The 20,218-nt window shown below is 37.2% G+C and overlaps 4 protein-coding genes across 5 annotated transcripts; 2 read left to right on the plus strand and 2 right to left on the minus strand.

Moving 5' to 3' along the window:
• Positions 1 to 1,338: 1,338 nt before the first annotated feature.
• insl5a (insulin-like 5a) lies at positions 1,339 to 2,791 on the minus strand. The gene is made up of 2 exons (XM_014980278.2): positions 2,484 to 2,791; positions 1,339 to 1,859 (listed from the first exon to the last, which is right to left on the minus strand). The coding sequence occupies exons 1-2, from the start codon at positions 2,653 to 2,655 to the stop codon at positions 1,717 to 1,719; spliced, it is 315 nt and encodes a 104-aa protein (XP_014835764.2). The 5' UTR covers positions 2,656 to 2,791; the 3' UTR covers positions 1,339 to 1,716.
• Positions 2,792 to 6,769: 3,978 nt separating this feature from the next.
• pars2 (prolyl-tRNA synthetase 2, mitochondrial) lies at positions 6,770 to 10,345 on the plus strand. 2 transcript variants are annotated; one of them, XM_014980287.2, is made up of 4 exons: positions 6,770 to 6,915; positions 7,904 to 8,227; positions 8,937 to 9,182; positions 9,272 to 10,345. In XM_014980287.2, the coding sequence occupies exons 1-4, from the start codon at positions 6,880 to 6,882 to the stop codon at positions 10,151 to 10,153; spliced, it is 1,488 nt and encodes a 495-aa protein (XP_014835773.2). In that variant the 5' UTR covers positions 6,770 to 6,879; the 3' UTR covers positions 10,154 to 10,345. The 2 variants fall into 2 exon arrangements, with proteins under 2 accessions (XP_014835773.2, XP_014835774.2); XM_014980288.2 differs by having other exon boundaries at positions 6,788 to 6,915; positions 7,907 to 8,227.
• A 483-nt stretch (positions 10,346 to 10,828) lies between these two features.
• Positions 10,829 to 14,995, plus strand: ttc4 (tetratricopeptide repeat domain 4). Its single transcript, XM_014980279.2, has 10 exons — positions 10,829 to 11,128; positions 11,216 to 11,333; positions 11,420 to 11,581; positions 11,913 to 11,990; positions 12,134 to 12,258; positions 12,348 to 12,434; positions 12,734 to 12,975; positions 13,684 to 13,768; positions 14,030 to 14,112; positions 14,566 to 14,995. Exons 1-10 carry the CDS (start codon positions 11,018 to 11,020, stop codon positions 14,663 to 14,665), a joined length of 1,191 nt encoding a protein of 396 aa, XP_014835765.2. The 5' UTR covers positions 10,829 to 11,017; the 3' UTR covers positions 14,666 to 14,995.
• A 449-nt stretch (positions 14,996 to 15,444) lies between these two features.
• Positions 15,445 to 18,303, minus strand: LOC106913864 (uncharacterized). The gene is made up of 4 exons (XM_014980282.2): positions 18,162 to 18,303; positions 17,279 to 17,414; positions 17,001 to 17,188; positions 15,445 to 16,928 (listed from the first exon to the last, which is right to left on the minus strand). The coding sequence occupies exons 2-4, from the start codon at positions 17,343 to 17,345 to the stop codon at positions 16,545 to 16,547; spliced, it is 639 nt and encodes a 212-aa protein (XP_014835768.1). The 5' UTR covers positions 17,346 to 17,414; positions 18,162 to 18,303; the 3' UTR covers positions 15,445 to 16,544.
• Positions 18,304 to 20,218: the final 1,915 nt, after the last annotated feature.

Raw genomic sequence — 20,218 nt, forward strand, 5'->3', positions numbered from 1 at the left:
TGTTTTAGGTCTGTTGGACTTGCCTTCAGTTTTTTGTTGTTTTGTTTTTTTATTTTATTCTAATGCCAGAATAATTTAGATCTTTTTTGGTTTAAATTCTGAAGTTTACATGGATTTTCTCAGCATAGATGCTCGTTACAATCAAGCATTTCAATTTCTGTTTTATCAGACTATAGAACACAACTCTAAAATAAAACAAAAATGTCTCTGGTTGCTTTTGTAATTTGTCTTTTTGCATTACTTTCAGAGCAATTCTTTTCTGAGCCAGCTGTCATCTGAGGTTCTGACAAAACTCATTTCAGTTTGAGTAACACCGTCATACCAAACAGCTTCACAAGGCCTTTCGCTTTTGTCCTGGACTTAAATAACACATTTTCTAACATAACATTTTCAGTTATTTGAACAGATGAATTGAGCCTCTCAAGGCCTGCAAACTGTACCCAAAGATGAATCAGACTTGTGGAGATACTCTGTTTATAGCTTGATACATTTCTTTTTGTTTTAATATGTCAAACAAGAAGGCAATATATATGAGTTGTAGCTTTAAAATACATCCACTGATGTGCCTCCAATTACTTTTAGAGGTATAAATTATTCTTTGGGAAACTTTAAAAAACAATGAGCTCATCTTCTGGGCTTTACCAAATTATTTAAAAGCATATAATTGGGCTTTCTATAAACTTCTCACTGTCATTATTCTGGGTTTTAGGAAATACAAATAATTAGTCAAACCTCACTGATCTGAAACGGTAAAGGTTTAGTCTGATTCATTTTCAGAGAGAAAGAAAAAATATAGTATTTTTACAAAGTGTATTCTCATATTTGGCTTTACTGCCCAGTTGGATTGCATGGTATTGGATTGATCTCATTATATAGTCTAATTGTAATCAAGAACGTCTGAAGCCTGAGCTAAAGTAATTTCCATTTCAAAGTAATTCTAAAAGAATCATGACAGTAACTCTGCAGTTCAAGCTATCCATACCTATTTACACCATTCCCAGTTATTCTTGCTTAGTTTCACTTTGAAAAGTTCAACCTTTGAATTGAAGATGACACACTACTTTCCACCACCTGCTAGAAGGTGGGAAAGGTAAGTAGCGTTGCTTGTTTATTGGGCTGGTAATCCCAAGAGAATATCAGACTTTGAAATTTGACCTGACTTTTAATTCAGTGTCTTTTTTCACTTAATTTTCAAGCATTAAAAAGATGGTGGGCAAAATTGTTTTCAGCTGTTGATCTTACGTAACAATAGTCTCCTTTCATAGAAATGATTGCAATGACTAAAGTACCACACCTAAAAGCATTTGCAAGAACATTTATTTTTCTTATAACAATTTAAAACATAAGTGTTACACATAAAAGCAGAATTGGAAGCTATACAAACTTGCACCACAGTTATTTTATTCTGCACATATGGGTCTTGCATATCAGCCATCTCAGACCTGACCAAATGTCAGGTTTTAGGTGGCTGTCTTAATTGATCTGCAATTAATACACCCCTAAGCTCTAATACAAGTTCTATTTAAAATATATTCAGTCATGTATTTATTGATAAGGATATTGAGCTCAAATTCACACAAAAATTCACAGATGCACCACATAATATTAGACGATCATAATATTAGACGTCAGAGTGAAATTTAGGTTTTAAGGCAAGATGGGAGACAAGGCAGTTATTTTGGTCACTGAGAGTAAAAATAAAAGACCAAATAGTCATCAGCACAAGTAGGTGAGTTCGCTTTTCCTGCATCCCACCTGACAGCACAAGTTTGTCAGGATGTTGTTTATGTCCCGTTTGCTCCAGTTAGATCCCGGGATGCTAAGGTTTTCCAAGCTGTTCTGCTCCCCTGCAGGCAGACCTGGAGCGACGGAACAGAGAAGAGGATGCAGAATGAGAACCAACCTGACAATAAAACTGAACCATCTGGAAAACATTAATTACGTCTTTATTTAAATATTTTCAAGAGTGTAAATAACAAGCAACTGTTTTCATAAATGTTCTATGTAATTTATATTCATATCCTCAATGAAAGGACATCCTAAATGACTGCTATTTATCTTGGACAGTGTCAGTTTCCTTCTTGTAATTACCCTGATTGATGCTCTAACCAGATTTGTCTGACAAGACAGTAAGAGAAGGACTGTCATGGGGAACAGCCGCCTACTTATCTGACATATGACCTTTTCTGGCATAATAGAGTTGAATATGCCACTGTGGGGAGACACCTGTCTCCCATCACACCCACAGCCCAATTAATACTATAACACAAAGCCGTAAAGAGAGCTGAAAAAGAATATATTTCCACATGCAATAAACCTACTAACTTACTCATCAGGAATACATTTTGTATCATTCCCAAACAAGTAACATCCAACTATTTCTATGGCATAGACAGTAATTTTTAAGAAAATATTCTGCATAAAATGGAGTTGATTCATAGCAAGATAAAACATTAGTTTGTCATGAAAGCTAAAGCTCTCACCGCCCATGTCTGGCTCACTGAAGAATCTCCTCCAACGGGAGCCTCCACAGGTGTAGACTACAGCCCTCAGAAACTCCCGACCACACAGCTTCACTGCCTGCATTTCTGCTCTTGCCTGGTCCACACACACCACTATGCAGAAGAGCAGAGCCAAAACCGCCATTGGACGCATACTGGATGACTTCCAAACCCCCGTAGATGCTGTGCTGTTTTCTTTTTCTTCCTTGAGTCCTTCAGGAGTCTCTCGCAGCCTGCAACTCCTTCAGCGATCGTCCGCATTCATCCTTGTTCGTTATATACCATCCACCTGATCATCCAATGACCTCATCATCTCTCCACCCCCCCATTCCAACTTGCCCTTAGCCCATCCCAGTGACACGTAAACACATGCATGCATACTCTTTATGTTTCCGGTTATCTTCATGATCACCACTTCCCGCCATCTGAAACAGACTTACAACCTCCAGCCTTTTATGACCTTCTGCTTAAATGATGTGCAGTCTCGTCAGGCTCCCTTGAATTACCTAATTTAAGGCCGAAATTGCACTGACCTTCGCAACACTGGCCAATCATAGGAACCCAAGCGATTCCCTCCTGGAGTCAAACAGGTGTTTTCTGTCTTTACAACTCTCTGATGGCCAGGTTGTCTTTCCCTTTACAGCTGTTTTGGTCTCATAAGAGGAAAAAATCAATGTTTATAGTTCATCATGGAGTCATTATGGTGTGGATGATGGAGAGATAAGATACTTGGTGTGACATCTCTGTCTCGATCATTAGTTCAGGTCCCACTTAGGACCTTCCTGAAAAAAAAAAATATTTTGCTTAAAAACACGTTATATTTAAACATTGACACAGTTCAGATTTTCCGTTGTTTATCCTAGCGGTAGTTGTTATCATTACTGTAGGAGTTACAATAAGCTTTACCAAGTCTTGAGCCAATAAGTCTCATCTGAAACTAGGAATTTTCACAGATAAAATTAATTCAACTTTTGGTCAATAGTTGCATATGCATATCCCCTGCTTGGCAGGAAATTGAATAAAGAAACATCCTGTGTGCACATAAAAAAATCATTTTACTAGATCATGTCATGAAAATTAACACTGTTTTCTATTAATATCGTTGAGGACTCTTGTTGAATGTCTCTGTCTTTAGAAATTTTCCTGGGTCAGTGTTTGACTCTATTTCCTGGATGAAGTTATTCACCCCGCTAATGCTGCCATTTCCTTCTGTAATCTGTAGCAATGTTTCTATTTTTCATGGACAAAGCCACTGACAGAAATTTTACCAGTGTAGTTTTCTTTCCCATCAAAAGTGTTTTTGGGTTTTCCTGTGTTTGTGTTTTGTTCTCCAAACTAGGTTTCCAGATGGTCGCTCATACTATGTTAACCCTAACTCTTGTTAAAAGGGAAGGGTCCCTTTCCACTGTCACCACGTGCTTGCTCAAGATAAGGATCTGCTGCAAATTCAAATAGTCTATGAGATTAACTGTACTTTCTTATCACTTTTTGTCAATCTGCATTTTATAAATTACTGAATTTGCCAGTTTGATTACCTTGAACTGTATGTAAACGGAATTAATTCTGAATAAATGGCTGGATCAGAATGAATTGGATTGACCTCTAAACAACTGATTTATATCTAACGGGACATGAATTAAACTTTTTTCTTTTATAAAATGACTTGAGATTACTTTTGCTGTGAAATTCTGCTATACAACTAAACTAAACTGAAAATACTATTCCAACAGTTATTGCAGGTTGCCTGTTGGAAACAAACTTCACTTAATCTTGACCTTTAGTTAATGGTAAGCCAATAAAGTGATGCAAAAGACAGGTGTGACCTCCCTGTTATCCTACAAATCCACATCTGATGTTCGCGGTGGAGCTAAACTGTCATTATAAGGAAAAGCAATGTTATGTGCTTTCTAGTACAATTTGGTATAAAGGTAACTTTAAGTCATTGTGATTGTCAAAATCTTTAAGCCTGCCTTTCTGCTGCTGCTCAGTTTAAGACAAAACATGACAATGTAAAGTTTGGAGATAACATCTGTCCTAATGGGATTGTTCATATCTCACCAAGACATTCAGTCGCCTGTTTTGTCCTGGAACAAAATCTTTCAGAGAGAGATGCAGAGCAAATGGATGGAACAGACACAAACCTAATTGGCTCAGAAGGACATCAACTTGAGTATCTTTTTTCTGAAACTCTCAGGCAGTAAGATGACTTTCACAGAGTTCACCTGGAGGAGAAATGGAGCCAGAGAGAGACACTAAGCTCTGCCACGTCAGCCGGCTGTCCAGTGCTTGTGTGGGAGGAATAATGGTTTAAAATGGCGGACATACCGTGCTGTAAAGTCAGTAAAAGTGCATTAACTCAGACTGTAGAATGGCATAATGTCAACAAGAAAAAAGATTGTATGTGAAGGTTTAGCAACGTTCAAGAACGGAGCTTCAGATATTTTACCAGAACTGCTGATAACCGTTTACCAAACGGTGGAAATGAAAAACAATGCAATTTGTTTTATTTGTACATGTTAATTGTTTGATTCTCAGATGTGGATTTTCTGTCATAAGAAAACCTTCAGAGTCAAGCATTATAATGGTCACCAGTTATTTCCCAAGGTCAATCCAAATCCATTAACTGAGTTCATGTAAGAGTTATTGGGATTTCACAGTCAAACAAAGAGTTGCTTAAGTAGACTGATCTATTTTTGATTCTGTTAGACCCTTTTGTGTTCATTCTTGTATTTTTGGTCATTTTCCTCCCTTTTTCCGGGTTCACTCCCAGCTGGACTAAGTTCTATTAAAACACCTGGTTCTCATGTCACTCACTCACCTTCCCAATTGCTTGTCATTTTTTCAGTCCATCACCAGATCCTTCTGTTACTTATTGTCCCTTCCATCCATGCCAAATTCTCTATGCTGTAGTTGGTTCATTGTTCTAGTCTGTGTATTCTGGATCTGTTCTCATGCCTGTTTGTTTTCTTTTTTTTTTCATTGAAAAATTACCATCCTTGTCATTATGTATACTTATGCCATCTGCACTAAAAGTCAGCCACTGTTAAATTTAGTTTCAATATTAATTCATAGTCTTGGAGGTCTTGGTTTGTTAGAGAATATGTATTTTTGAAGACAAGGTGGACACACTGGACATTTCAGCGAAAACGTTCTGGGCCAAAACAGGGTTGGAATAAAAAAGAAAATCCATCTTTAAACACTTCAGAGAACATTGCAGAATGTCTCTCATTTTCATGAAGGTTAAATATTATTCAGAAGTAACCACAGACATACACAGCTCTGCATAATAAGTGAAAATACTCTAAAATCTTGAAGTAAGTCAAGTAGCAGGATCCTGCTGCTTTTGTAGTCACACATCCTTTTCACATTCTGAAAAACATTATTTTATCAAATATCTAAGTAAAATAAACATTTCCTGACAAAGCAGAAAAGCCCAGATTTTTTTTTTTATGTAACATGTGTTTATGAAGGCAGCATGGGTCAAAAACAAAGCAAAGTCTTGTCAATACTTCCAGTGAGTCGTTAAGTTTTTTACCAGAACATTGAATCTTCATTACTTCCACTGCCTCACATCCACTCTTCTCTTTCACAATAAATGTTTCCTGTTTTCAGCTCATGAACCTAAAATTGACAACTGACATAATGTACCCATAAAATAAGATGGTCCATGTACATTTAAGTATTTCAGTGATAAGAAGAATATAACTCTGTTGGCCCTATGGTGTTACCTTAGTCCTGCCAACCTGAAAAACCTGTAAAAACCAATTAAACTTTAATCAAAAATGCCACAAAGAGAAACTTTAAATTAAGGGTAAATCCCCACCTGGTAGAGCTGCCTTTGCCAGTTTTTAATTATAACTGGAACATTGATCAATATATTTAATGTATATTTGCTTATACATCAAACATATTGATGATTTGATGAAAATTCTGATAGCATTTGATAAAATGTAATGTTATTGCTTGTTTCATAATTGGTTACTGTTGTAGGGTTTTATGGGATAAGCACTTTGAACTGCCTTGTTGGTGAAATAAACTTGACTTACAGTTTATGTTAGACTTTTTGTTTGATTTGGAAAAGTCTTCTGCCTGAATTTGTAATTTTGTATTTTTCTTACTTAAGTTCTAGTAAAAATTCTAGAATGTGCACAAAGTTATATATTTAATATTTGTAAATTAATGTCACAGAAGCTGCTTGAAATCACGATTTGAAAGCTCGTTGAATCCCAACCTGTTATTCTGCCTGTAGTTCTCCAAGCCTCTAGGTGGCGATGTTGGTGTGTGTAAGAAGGAAGTAGACAGAAAAAGGCAGAAGGGCGTACTGACAGGGACTGTCCTGTTTTTGGACTCATGCTGTAGAAATGTATCTTATTTTCTAATGTTCTTAGATTTAACGCGGAGTATCTGTCTGAAGGTGAGTTGTGCTTTCTGTTCTTGTGCTTCTGAAGATTTTTAAGCTCTTAGAGAAGCAAATTTTTTGTCTTGCTAAGTTGTTACTTGGATGTAAAGAAATATAAAATAGAGGATCACCTGCAAGGTGGGTGACCATACGTTTCTATGCTTTTCTGCAGCATCACTGTTGTGATTTCAAATATCATTTTAAGCATGCAATCCATATTAGAAAAAAGTATGGGGCATTTCGCCAATTCTTACCCCATTTTTGCCTTTACGTTGCCATTTCCTCCATTCATACTTTCAGTTCGTACCCTTAATGTCCTTACACCGCGTAGCAATTAGTTATTTTGCAGCTCAATGTTTTGTACACTTGAAGTTTAGTGGTTTCGTACCTGCTCCACAATACATCACCTCAAAATAGTCAAGGTGGTCGTTAAGAATCATTTTGTTTTAATCTGGTCTTGTCATTTCTCCTTTTTGCCATTTTTTACCTGCAGACAGCATTTCGTACCAATGTGCTTACTTTGGCATGAAATTTATTTGTTTTGTTTTTTTTGTGTGTTTTTTTTTTTTTCGAATTTTGGAGATTTGTGTTCATAAATATTCTGGTATTTCGTGTAAAATTTCCAATAATTTAGTAGTATGCAAGGTGAAAACTTTGCGTTACATTCTACATAAATTTTTGATATTTTTGTACTGATTCCATTAGGGCCATTTGACCTCTATAAAATATGTCAGCTCATGATCCCTGATGAGACCAAAATAACTTTTATGAACTCGATATTGTTTACTGCAGTCAAATATTCACATTTCCTCACTACAAACTAGTAATGGGTTATGAGCTATTCTTCTAAAACATTTGTTGTGAAAGTACATATGTATATATTTTATTTCTAACATTCTCTTTGTATTCTGACTAAAATATGAAAAGAACAAAACATGATGAAAATAATACAACTCAAATTGTTTATTCATTTTCGCTATAAGTTCTTTTTTGTCTGAAATAGCAGTGTATGATGGAGCCAGCAGTACGTCAGATTTGGAAGAGAGGCTTTCACAATCTCCACAGACCTTTTATTCTTCATAAGAGAACGCACTCTGGTCAGCCTGAGCATGCAGACGTCAGTCACTCCAGACACGTCAGACCTCTGTTGCTGGTGTCTCGTCTCTATCAGCCTTCCAACCTGCGAGATGTGGGGCAGGAAAGCCGGTTGCCGGGGGAGATGACCTGTAAGAGCCAGAAGCTAATGCAGCAAGCAGGGCTCATCCATCCGTCGAATCCGGGGTGCTACTACTACCTTCCCTCCACTGTCCGCTCGATGGAAAAACTGGTAGGTTTTTACTATTGAGATGGTGAATTACGTAAGTGTTTTTAAACTGCTTTGACAGCTGACACCTGAATGGTGTCGGATGTCAAAGTACCCGACACCACTCAACAGGTTACAACATCGTTTTAACGTTTAATTTCTAGTAAATGTTTTCCGGAGAATAAAAAAAGGAAAATGAAATAATAATTAAATCAAAAATAAAAGGTTGAATTAGCTGTCTCACTGGAGACGGGCAGCAGCACCCCATCCAGACCCCACTAGGTAAAAGGGTGTAAGAAAATGGGTGGATGGATGAAGGTAGAATTAGCCTTTTTGCGGGTTCATAACACTTGTTTTTTGGGGGGAAAAATCAAAAAGTTGAAACAAAAGCAGTTGCTTAAATAAACATCAAGCTTCCAGATTGTAAAAAAATAACTTCAGGAGTCCTTTCTTCTTACATTAATCCATTTTACTTCCCTGCAAACATCTCACAAAAACTAAGGAAAGTCTTGCAGTAGATCAACTTCTGTCTTGATTTTACAAAACTCAGAGCTGTGATCTTAACATCCTGATTTGTAATGTTAAGAAACTTTTTTTTATGGAAATGCATGGTTTCTCCCTAGTGTTCTTGTTTCTACCTGTATATGGATACTAAATCCTAAATGGATCTTAGAAAAAGTTTTTTTTTCCACTTCTATTATGTATATATAAAACTGTGGTGTTAAATCAACAGATAAGGGTGATTGACCAGGAAATGCAGGTGATCGGTGGACAGAAGTTAGACATGCCCAGTTTGTGCTCAGCTGATCTCTGGAAAACCAGTGAGCGCTGGGATCTGATGGGAAAGGAGCTGTTCCGCTTGAAGGACCGTCACGGTGCAGACTATTGCTTGGGTCCCACACATGAGGAGGCCGTAACAACTCTCGTCGCTCACCAGACGACCCTCTCCTACAGACAACTCCCTTTACTTCTTTACCAAGTAAGCATTCAGTGTGTAGCTGTTTTGGGTTTGTTGTGTAAAGCTGCTTTTTTATTTTTTAAATTTTGATTTCTATTTCCAAATACTAGATCACCCGCAAGTTCAGAGATGAACCGAAGCCGAGGTTTGGTCTCCTGCGAGGGAGGGAGTTTTACATGAAGGACATGTACTCGTTTGATGTGAGTGAGGAAGCCGCTCATGAGACGTACGAATCCGTCTGCGAGGCGTACGCTCGGCTCTTTGCTAGGTTGGGTCTACGTTGCGTTCAAGTGCAGGCGGACACTGGAAACATCGGTGGCACGCTGTCCCACGAGTTCCAATTGCCCGCAGATATTGGTGAGGACCGGCTTCTAGTCTGTGGGACCTGCTCATTTGCTGCTAACATGGAGACTTTGTCTCCAGATAGAACAGACTGTCCGCAGTGCAGCACTGGCACACTGGTAGAGTCGAAGGGAATAGAAGTAGGTCACACATTTTATCTGGGTAAAAAGTACTCCCATATTTTCAATGCCACTTTTAGTAATCACCAAAACAAACCTGCTGTTGCTGAGATGGGCTGCTATGGTCTCGGAGTGACCCGCATTCTCGCTGCGGCCATTGAAGTGATGTCAGCAGAGGAGGGGATCCGCTGGCCTGGTCTTATTGCCCCATACCAGGTTTGTGTTTTACCCCCTAAGAAGGGTAGCAAAGTGGACGAGGCAGCAACCATGGCAGAGGAGCTGGTCCACAATCTGGGACAGTTTTTGCCACATTTGAGAGGTGAAGTTGTTTTCGACGACCGCACACAGATGACCATTGGAAAGAGACTTAAGGATGCTGGCAGACTGGGCTACCCATACGTGGTTGTTGTGGGACAAGCGGCTCTGGAGGAAATACCAAAGTTTGAGGTGATATGTCAGCAGACTGGTGAGACAATGTTTCTCAGTAAGGATGGACTGCTAGATTTACTGGGGACTGTGGAGACTGTATAGAGAAAAGTCTTCAAACTGGGTTGAACTAAATGTTCAAAGTTTTTGTATTTTTTCTTCTTTTTTTTTTAGTTGCTACAGATATCAAAGCCTTTAATATCAACACTGGATGAAACTTGCTGTTAAAACTAGCTTCGTTATAGATGGGAATATTTGAATGCATTTGATTATAACAATAAAATTAATGTAAAAATATGCCTTTCCTTGTTTTAAATTATTTAACTTACTGTTACTACCAAAAAAACAGTACATAAGGTAATAAAATAAATGAGCCATGTGGGGCAAAATTGCCAAGTTGGAAGTACTCAAAGGCCACAAAAATTACTTAAAAATAATTATTTTTGTGTTTATCTGAATTAAAATAAACATTCAATATTTGAAAGGATCAAAGTAGTCTGATTGCTGAAGAAATCAAATCGACGAAAGTTAATGAAAAAAGCAATAAGATGTTGCAGTTTCATTTGGCCACAAGCCACATAGGATACAGCATTATGCGGGAGAAGGCTACCTGGTCAAATAAGACCGAGGCTGACTTTATTTCACTATGTGCAAAGATACTTTTGGTCGAAGGATTTCAAAGAGCAGCAACATCATCATTAAATGTGCGATTATAAATTATACATGCATTTTTTTCCACATTCTTCTAAGTATTAATTCATCACCGCTCTGCCATCGGAACTAATGTATCGGCATTGCGTTGCTGTCCGGATAATAGTTGACGTAGCACCATGTGAACACATGCATAAACAAGGCAGCTTCAAGATTGTACAGTGGTAGAGCAGAAGGCTCTGTTTTAGTAAACTAATATTCTTGCATATTAGAACATTGAGCGAAACAAAAAACTAGTTTATAATCTTTTGAGCTAAAATGGCGTCAACAGATGTGCAGGATGACAGCGACGACGGTATGGACGCGTTCATGGACAAATTCAAATCGCAGAGGTATAAAAATGCTTTCACTGACAATAACTGGGAGGAGGTAAGAATGGCAGTCAGGTCTCTTATCTTTTAATGGAAAGTCATTTTTAATCCGTATTTAGTCACTGTGTTTAAATTTGATTTGCAGGAGTTCAATAAAATCCCCATGTTCATGAAAACAGCCCCAGAAGAGATCGACCCTAAAAAATACCCTGAGCTAGCCTGTCTCCAATCTATAATCCATGATGAGGATAGATCTCCTGAAGGTAAGTAAAACCTCACGTTTGTGTCACACACGCAAAGTGTTTTCAAGTGCAGTAGGTTTAAAAGTATGAGGTCTGTGTTGTTTCAGAGCAAGCAAAGAGTCTGAAAGATGAAGGAAATGCATTTTTCAAGGAAAAAAACTACAAATATGCAGTAGTGGCCTATACAGCCGCTTTGAACAAGAAATGTGAGGATCAGGAGCTGAACGCTGTGCTACTGACAAACCGAGCAGCATCACACTTCCACCTGGGTAAAAAAAGATATATCCTATCTGTCAAAGTTTATACAACTTTGACAGATACAACTCCACTAATATTTGGTTTAATGTGCCTTTTTGTAGACTTATAATGCTTTTTTTTGTACAATTATTATGTATTTTTTGTTTATTTTTCTCTGACACTTAACTCTTAGGCTTAATGCACAATGGTGTACTAAGCCTACTACTACTATTAAATCATTTAAAGCTTGAAATTAAAATGGACATGTAAAATTTACAATTAAATGCATATTCGTCTTCAAACATCCTATGACTGTCAGATGTAGGATGTCTAAAAAGAAGTATGCAAACTTGTTTCCCACAGGTAACATGCGTTCTGCACTGAATGACGCTGCAGCTGCAAAGAAGATCAAACCAGACCATCTCAAAGCATTGATCAGAGGTATGTAGTACAATTTGTGTTACTCTTGACTGTCCATACAATTAGATCATACAGCTACGCCAGAATATAGAAGAAATTTTTATATCCTGCATATAACAATGCAAAAAATAGAATTGGGTATGACCGTTTTTGGTGTTCTGCAGGTGCTCAGTGCTGCGTGGAGTTGCGTAACTTTTCAGGCGCCATCCAGTGGTGTGATGAGGGACTGAAGTCCTACCCGACTGACAACAAACTGATGGAGCTGAGAGCATCTGCAGATAAGCATAAAGTAATTCAAGATATCATGTTGCTTGAGTTGGGTTTCATGAGGGTTGCAGCAAATGAATGAATGTGTTTTTTATTTCTGTGTTGTCTTAGAGAGCAGCAGAGAGAGATGCCAGGAAAGCCAAGGCAAAAGAAAAGAAGCTGCATGGTGAGAAGGAGGCCCTTCTGGGTGCTATAAAGGTAAGCATTTTAGCTTTGAATAGATTACGTTTGAATTAAGTTTAGTTTATTTATACATTGCTGATTCACATCAAATGTCATCTCAAGGCACTTTACAAAAAGAAATCAGAAATGTATTCAGAAATGTTTCATCAGTTCAATCATATAGATATGATGACTGAAATATCTGCATCACATTCTTATTTTAAGACGGTCTAGAACCAACGTGAGCAGGTTTACTGGTGACCACTGCTCTTCTGTCACCCCATCTAAGTCAAGTTTATTTTAAAGATGATTTTTCTTATTTACTTCCTACACAGGAAAGAGGCATCAAGCTTCTCCAGCCAAAAAGGTCACGACCTGAAGGTTCAGACAGTGAGGATGAGGATGAACGCCCATCAGCAAGAATAGCACAGCTGAGCCTGGACAGCCTGACCCCTGTGGAGGTCACAGGGGCTCAGGTCTTCCTGGATGAGCAGGGCTCCCTGCACTGGCCGGTTCTGTTCCTCTACCCCGAGCATCAACAGAGCGATTTCATCTCAGCCTTCTGTGAGAACAACAGGTAAAGCGCTGCTTTCTTTGCTTAAGCCCATTTAGTAACTGGGGAATTTATGTCCTTAATTTACCCATAATTAATGTTTATGGTTATTGTCCTCCTAAAATGTTTACCTCAGTTTCAAGTTGCAGATGTCCGGTCAACATCTGAGACCTTCACACAAGAGCTGCAATCATTTCCAAGATTCAAATAAATACACACAGCTGTGTGCTAAAAAGGTCTTAAAAATGGAAAGACGTTTCCTCAATAATCTGACAACATTGTGAACATTTAGCAACTTGGAACCAGCTGTGTTTTGCACGGTCTTGTTTTTATTCTGCTTTTGTATTTGAAAGGGTAAATGATGAATTCTCACACTTTGAGAGTGATTCCTTTGAGTCATTTATTGTTAACACACTTAGCTCTTTCATTCTCTGTGTCTTACACTTCAGCATGTGAAGGATTGGTAGAAGTTTATTGGATTTATAACAAATACACATGCATTCATTTTGCTGCAGCTTAACAGAATATTCAGGGTTTTGTTGGTCACAAACAACTTTAACCACCACATGGGGGCGCTGTTTAGCCAACTTTTGCTTTTAACCACTTCATTGTAAAGAAAATGTTTAGTTTTTATGACAACCATTAGTAAACAATATGCCACTTAATTCCACTTTATTGCATAAAAATGTTGTCTTGCAGATCTGTTTTGAATCTTTGTCTTTTTTGGATTAGCTTTACAGATCATCTTTGTGTCATGTTTGGGGAGGAGCTTCCACCTTGGGACACAGACAGAAAATACCACCCACAAAACCTGCAGGTTTGTACCTCTGCAAAAGTGAAGCTTCTGAATAAACTAAACCAATTTTTTTTTCTGTTTTGTTATCTAAAATAGTTTCTTTTCTCATCACGTGTGAATTATTTTGCTGTATTTTCTCCAACAGAACGGTTTGTGTACTCTGTGAACTATGTCAACAGGTGTAATAACACCAAAAGTTTGAAAAGCTCGTTTGGAATTTGTGTCTTGCTGCAGTTAGAGATAAAATGTAATTTTTATGTAGCGTCTAACTTTGTTTTCCAGCTGTATTTTGAAGATGAGGAGAAGGAGACTCTCTACCAAGTTGATCCAGAAATGTCACTTTTAAAAACATTGCAGCATAAGAGGTAATTTTTTAATTATGTTTCTTGGTTTATTGGTATGATTGTTGGTTGTTGTTATTACAGAGAGTTATTGAACATTCAGTGAGTTTTTTTTTTGTATTTCTGATGAAAATGTAAGTTTTTATGTTTCCTAATAACCAATTTAAGCAATCTGTATTATCAGTTCTGCATTAGTGAATATAAAACTATCAACATTCTGAGTTATTTTAGTGCTTTCTCTTGTTAGAAATTGAACTTTTTTGCCATTTTATAAGGAGTGTAAATCAGTTAGATTACATACTAACTATTTTTTACGGTCGTTAAATATATTTGACTGGTGGTGTTTGAGTTTTGAGGTGAAGAACCTTCAAAAATAAAATGGAAACTAGGTTTAATGCATAGCAGCAAGTTGGTTTAATTTGAGAGGAAATCATTTCTTGCATCCTGCATTAATTGTTAAATCTGTCCCTTTAACAGGTTTTTTGTGAAGGCAGGCACCCCAAGCTTCATGGTTTTAGTAAAAGACTCACCATTCTGCAAGCAGTTTTTGTCTGAAAAGAAAATCCATGGATTGTAGGCACGAACACATAATATGAAAAAGTAGAGGACTGACCTGAGCGCCTTTGTTTTGAAGACTACAATTAAAAGACAACCGTCTGCTTTGACCTTGTTAATGAAACAGGATCTCTTGGCAAAACTTCATTACTGTCAACATGCTTGATAGTTGATATGTGCAGGTTATTATGATTGTGATGTCTTCTTTTGATTTTTCTGAACATGCCTCTCTACATCTCTATTTTGATCCCATCTATGAAATCATGTGGTTCATTCAAATGTAACTTTGTAAAAATGAGTGTTGATTCTCCATATTTTCTAGAAATAAATACTGCATGCCCTTCTGATGACACCTTCATAGCTTTAATATGTAATAAGAAAATTCTTTAATACAAATAAAATGGCAAGTCTAAGATGAAGGTCTAGAGACTTTGGGTTTCAAAGATCAGACCCTTCCCACATAGTTTACTGGTAACAGTTGCTTTGCCAAGATCATTTTTGAGATTAAGGCAAAAAAATATCATTTGATTAATTGTGATGAATAGAATATTGAAGTAATTGTTAACTGGCTCAAAAAAGGCCCTTCACTGAAAGAACAACACATTCATATCAGTAATTAAGTCAGAATTGTACAATAATATATACATTTGCATTTAAGACTAAAAAACCTTATTTATTTGTAAATCTGTTCAATCCAGGACTTCTCAGGTGGCCCAGTTTTAACTTTACCTGGTTCAATTTAACTTATTTGCTTATTTGCATCTTATAATGTTCTATAAAAAATGCTAAATGACAAATCTGCAGAATGTACACATTTTATTATCCCACTAATCACCAGAATAATCAATAGAATAACCGATTATTAAAATAGTTGCTTCTTTAGTTATGCTGTCTGCCCAACTCCCAGAATTGTTGATTTACATATCTCCCTCCCTAACAGTTAATGTTATATTTACCACCAACACACATTCATGTGGAAACATTCTATGAAAATGTTTATTAGCTTTATGGACATCCTTCAAAGCTGGTTCTCCCTGGTTTTACAGTCCCACAGTGATGTAATCATAAACCCATTTACTTGTATTTTTGGCAATGTGGTTCAGCATCAGGCCCTGCTTAAATGAAATTACATTTTTATGTAATCTAGTTTTCTAAAAATTCAATTTCATTAGCTGTAAGTGAAATGTGAAAATGAGCTGTAAAAACACAAATATGCCCCTGTATAAAGCTACATCATATGAATTTAACTCTTATGACTGAATAAATGTGAAAGAATGACTGTTTGACAGTATTACAATTAAGGCTGGGCGATATGGACTTAGTTTTATGGTAGTCTAATATTGTAATAATGAATGTGACGCTAACTATTACTACTTTAGGTAAATGTATGGATGAGATTGTATGGCACAAGAAGAGCAGCCGCACAAACACTTCTCTTGAAAAACATGAGATTAGTGATTAGTATCACTAATCTGCAAACAGAAACTGAATTTAATTCTATTTTTTAAATCTATTATTTCTTGAACAAACAATGTAGAAAATAGTAAAACTAATAATCCTGACATTACGGATAGGTTTTAGGAGTTCTAAACATAAATTAGAATTTATTGTAATTATGATAAATCAAAACCTCTTAAAAAAATTTATCACTATAAACAATATAAACGGAGGCCCCTAATTGCAATTAAAGGAAATGTATTAGTCACTTATTAGGTACGCTATTGGGGTTATGTTTTTTTTATTTATTTATTTGAAATGAAAGAATTACTCAAAATGTTTCTAAGAAAATATGCATATGAACTTGAAGGTCACATTTAACATTTTATTTTAATGGGAAGCATTGACTTGACTGTCAGTACTGGTCTGAAGAATTTAACTTTTGACAGATTTGTACTGTTATTTTATTCTTTAAAATCAAGATTGTTTTTGTTTTGAAGTCCTGTAAGACTTTGAGCAGGGTTTGGAAAACTAACAGGAGTCTGAGAGTTTTGAAACCCACCAGGATATTGAGGAGGATTCTGAAACCAAGGTGGGCTTTGGGGAGAGTTTTGAAACCCAACAGGGCCTTGACCAGGGTTTTGAAAACCACCAGGAGGTGAAGCAGAGTTTTGATTAACCGTCATTACAGGATTAGCCTGCACGTTGATCACAGTTGGGGGCTGCGGCGTCTGGGGCTGCTGCATCACGACAACAACAGGAGTGTGCTCCTTTAGCTCACGATGCATCTGACACCAGGAGCACCAGACACAGCAACAGGAAGCAAGTATGTCTTCGCAGAGGGAACCCTGAAAGCAAACACATATAACATTGCACCCTCACTTCAAAATAAATTCAGGTGAGCGTAAATTACCACATACCTTTAATCCATGTTTGTTACGAATGGAAGCCCTCAAAGACAACCCCGCAGGGGGGACAAACAGAGGAACTCCACAGGCTGCAAGCACAGCAGGAGTTACCATGTCACATAAAGGCAAACAGTAGTTCTCTCCAAATCTTCTTGAAACAGTGCAGGCAAGGAAAGGGCAGCACCAGAAGCCATAGCAGCCTGGAGATCACAGAGATATACAGAGAAATGAGGTTGACTTAGCTCTTTAGAAGACTTATGTCATTTCATTTCAAAGAAAACAACTCTTACAAGTATTTACGTCTTCAAAGCAGTCAAACAGACCACTTTTCCAGGCTTTTGGGGGAGTTTCTGACATCCTACCCTGAAGTTCAGCCACAAACTGAATTATGACCTTCTGTGACCAGGAGAGACTCAATCAAGTTTTCTGCAAAACAACACGATACCACAAAACATAAAAACCTAGTTTTTTTTGTTTGTTTTTTTTTTAGTAACAGTTGACTATGTAGCAGAAATCCAAGCTGATAGCATTTCTGTTATGATACAAAAAGCCATTGTCTATATCGCAGTGGTACATCATTCTACTTGTCCTATTTCAGCTGATTATTCTTTCACAGTCTGACTGCTGGCAAAGACAATGTGGTCAAATCTGTGCCTCTCTATCTGTAATCTAATGATGGATCCATTGCAGGAAGACATTGCTGCAGTTGAAGAGGCATCTGTTAAACCCCTTATAATACATCTCTATGTGCATTTTGTACATATCACTAACAAGTCTAGATTTGTAAAGTTTAAGTTTCACTTACTGAAGGTTTGTATCTAATATCCATGGGAAGCTCCAAACTCAAGCTAGAAAACATCCATTTAAGAAAACAAAAGACTTCCTGGTGGTGAGACTTGGACAAACTATGGACAAAAGAGTCCTTTACGAATGTGTGCTCCCTAATTTTACACCGCAAGCTAGCTTAAATAAGTTTGCTGAGGATTCACTCATTAATAACCAGGAGTTAAAAACTTATAGTAGCAGTTGCTGGATATTTATCTACAATAAATAGATGATAAACACCCAGCAAGTATTTCATTTACACTATCTTATAGATGTAACAATATTTGCGTGATAACATTAAAATATATGAAAATAATCTTTTAACTATGAATACTGAATATTTTTTACCTGCTCTTGTTGGAGACCTCCATTACTTCTCTGTAGATATGAGTGAATGTGTGGTTTACAGTAAGCTTTGCTTTGCTTTGCTTTGGGAACACAAATATTCCATTTTGTAATTTGATATGAAAGCACACATCCTCCCTTTTGACTGTATCCTGGGAGCCTAGAGACACTCTAAATAAAACTCTGCTTTCTTTGTTTGCTGAAGGAGGATTCAATCAGCAGTTTGAAAAAAGCAATTTATAAAAAGGCTCCATGTCCCGAGCCAATGTGGCACAAAGCTCTTAAAATGGGATGACAAGGAATAAAAAGAGTCGTAGTCTCTTTCATAGACTGACTATGAAGGGTCATAGTCAGCTGACAAATGAAAGCAAATATGTTTCACAGTTAGTTCAGAGAGCACCTGGAAGGAAGCACTGAAATTTAGCAGAATTTGAAATCTTGTAAGTTTTACGATATAGAGTGTTTGACTTATTCCATTGGTTGTTACATTTATTTCAGGGCAACTCCTTTCTTATATTTACACTTGCATTAATTGTTAAAAAAGGGAAACCACTTTAATGATCTGTTTCAGGTTAAGATGTGAGTTCTTTACCGCTTGAATGATCTATATGCCACACAGATGCAAACACTGGAACCATTCAAATAAAAATGAAATATTTATTAGCAGATTTGAAAGTACAGCGATGAGTTGTCCTCTATTCTTCACTCGTTTGCCTCAGTCAGAAGCATTATCTGGACTCCTTATCCTGACCCAATTAGGGATTTATTTTATTACCACCCGATGCATAAACACATACTGATTAAAGGAAAGGGCAAACCTAGACTCTGTATTGATCTCTTATATAATGGGAAAGTTCACTTTCATTTTCTTACGTAGAGGATGTTTACAGCAGGTACAAATTTAAGAACCAACAGATTTGAAATTACACTGATCTAATTTCACCACTTACACTTAATTACACCACTGGTTTGCTTGAGCCAGGACAATTACGACACATACACAACACAAGGCTTTGTGGAGGCTTTTGAGCCGGTCTTTGAGCAGGGTGTTGTGCAGGGTTTTGAACACCAACAGAAAGTAGAGAAGAGTTTTGATTAGTCATCATGACAGGATTAGCCTGCACATTGACCACAGTTTGAGGTTGCAGTTGCTGGGGCTGTTGCCCCACAACAGGAGTTTGATCCTTTTGGTCATGATGCATCTAGCATCAGAAAGCACACACCCTTCGGCGTTCCCTTCGCAGAGGGAGCGCCGAAAGCAAACACATAGAAACTTTTTATAATATTATAAAAAGTTTGGAACCCTAACCCTTACCCTAACCCTACAAATGCAGCAGGAGTCAGAATGTCACATAAAGGCAGACAGTTCTTTCGAAATATTCCTGGAACAGTGCAGGCAAGGCAAGGGCAACTCCAGGAGTCATAGCAGCCTGGAGATCACACAGACGTAGAGATACAGAGCAGTCAAATGGTCTTAGGTGATTGTAAGGCCTATTGTTTTAAATTTAAAAAATAAAAAATTGACTCTCACAAGTCTTGCCATCTTAAAAGCAGTCAAGGGGCCAAGTCTTTTATGCATATAGTGAAGTTTCTGCAATCCTATTCTAAAGTTCAACCACTAACTGAATTATGACTTTGTGTGACCAGGAACAACTCACTAAATGACTATTTAGAAAAAATACAAGTTGATATCATCTCTGTCATCATGTTTTTGTGTCTCTAAAACTGTGATATGTTGTATTACCTATCCTGTTTCAGCCGATTATTGTTTCACAGTTTGACAAACTGCTGGTAAAGATATTGAGATACTACTATCTACTGGCTGGTGTAAATTAATTAGCAGTTTCTTAAGACCTATCAGTTATAGCTCTTGAAAATATATATATATGTACATCACTTACAAGTATAGACTTCACTTACTGAATGTTTCCACCAATTGTTTCAGGAAACTTTGAGTGCAGCAGGAACAAACACACTTAAAAAACAGACTTCAAAGTAAGAATTTTCACTTCGTCAAACTATGGAAAATGAATCCATGATTGGCTGCCCATCCTTTTTGT

This window comes from Poecilia mexicana, unplaced genomic scaffold, assembly GCF_051168715.1.
Source record: "Poecilia mexicana isolate PSO_F unplaced genomic scaffold, ASM5116871v1 scaffold_8, whole genome shotgun sequence".
Lineage (NCBI taxonomy): Eukaryota > Metazoa > Chordata > Actinopteri > Cyprinodontiformes > Poeciliidae > Poecilia > Poecilia mexicana.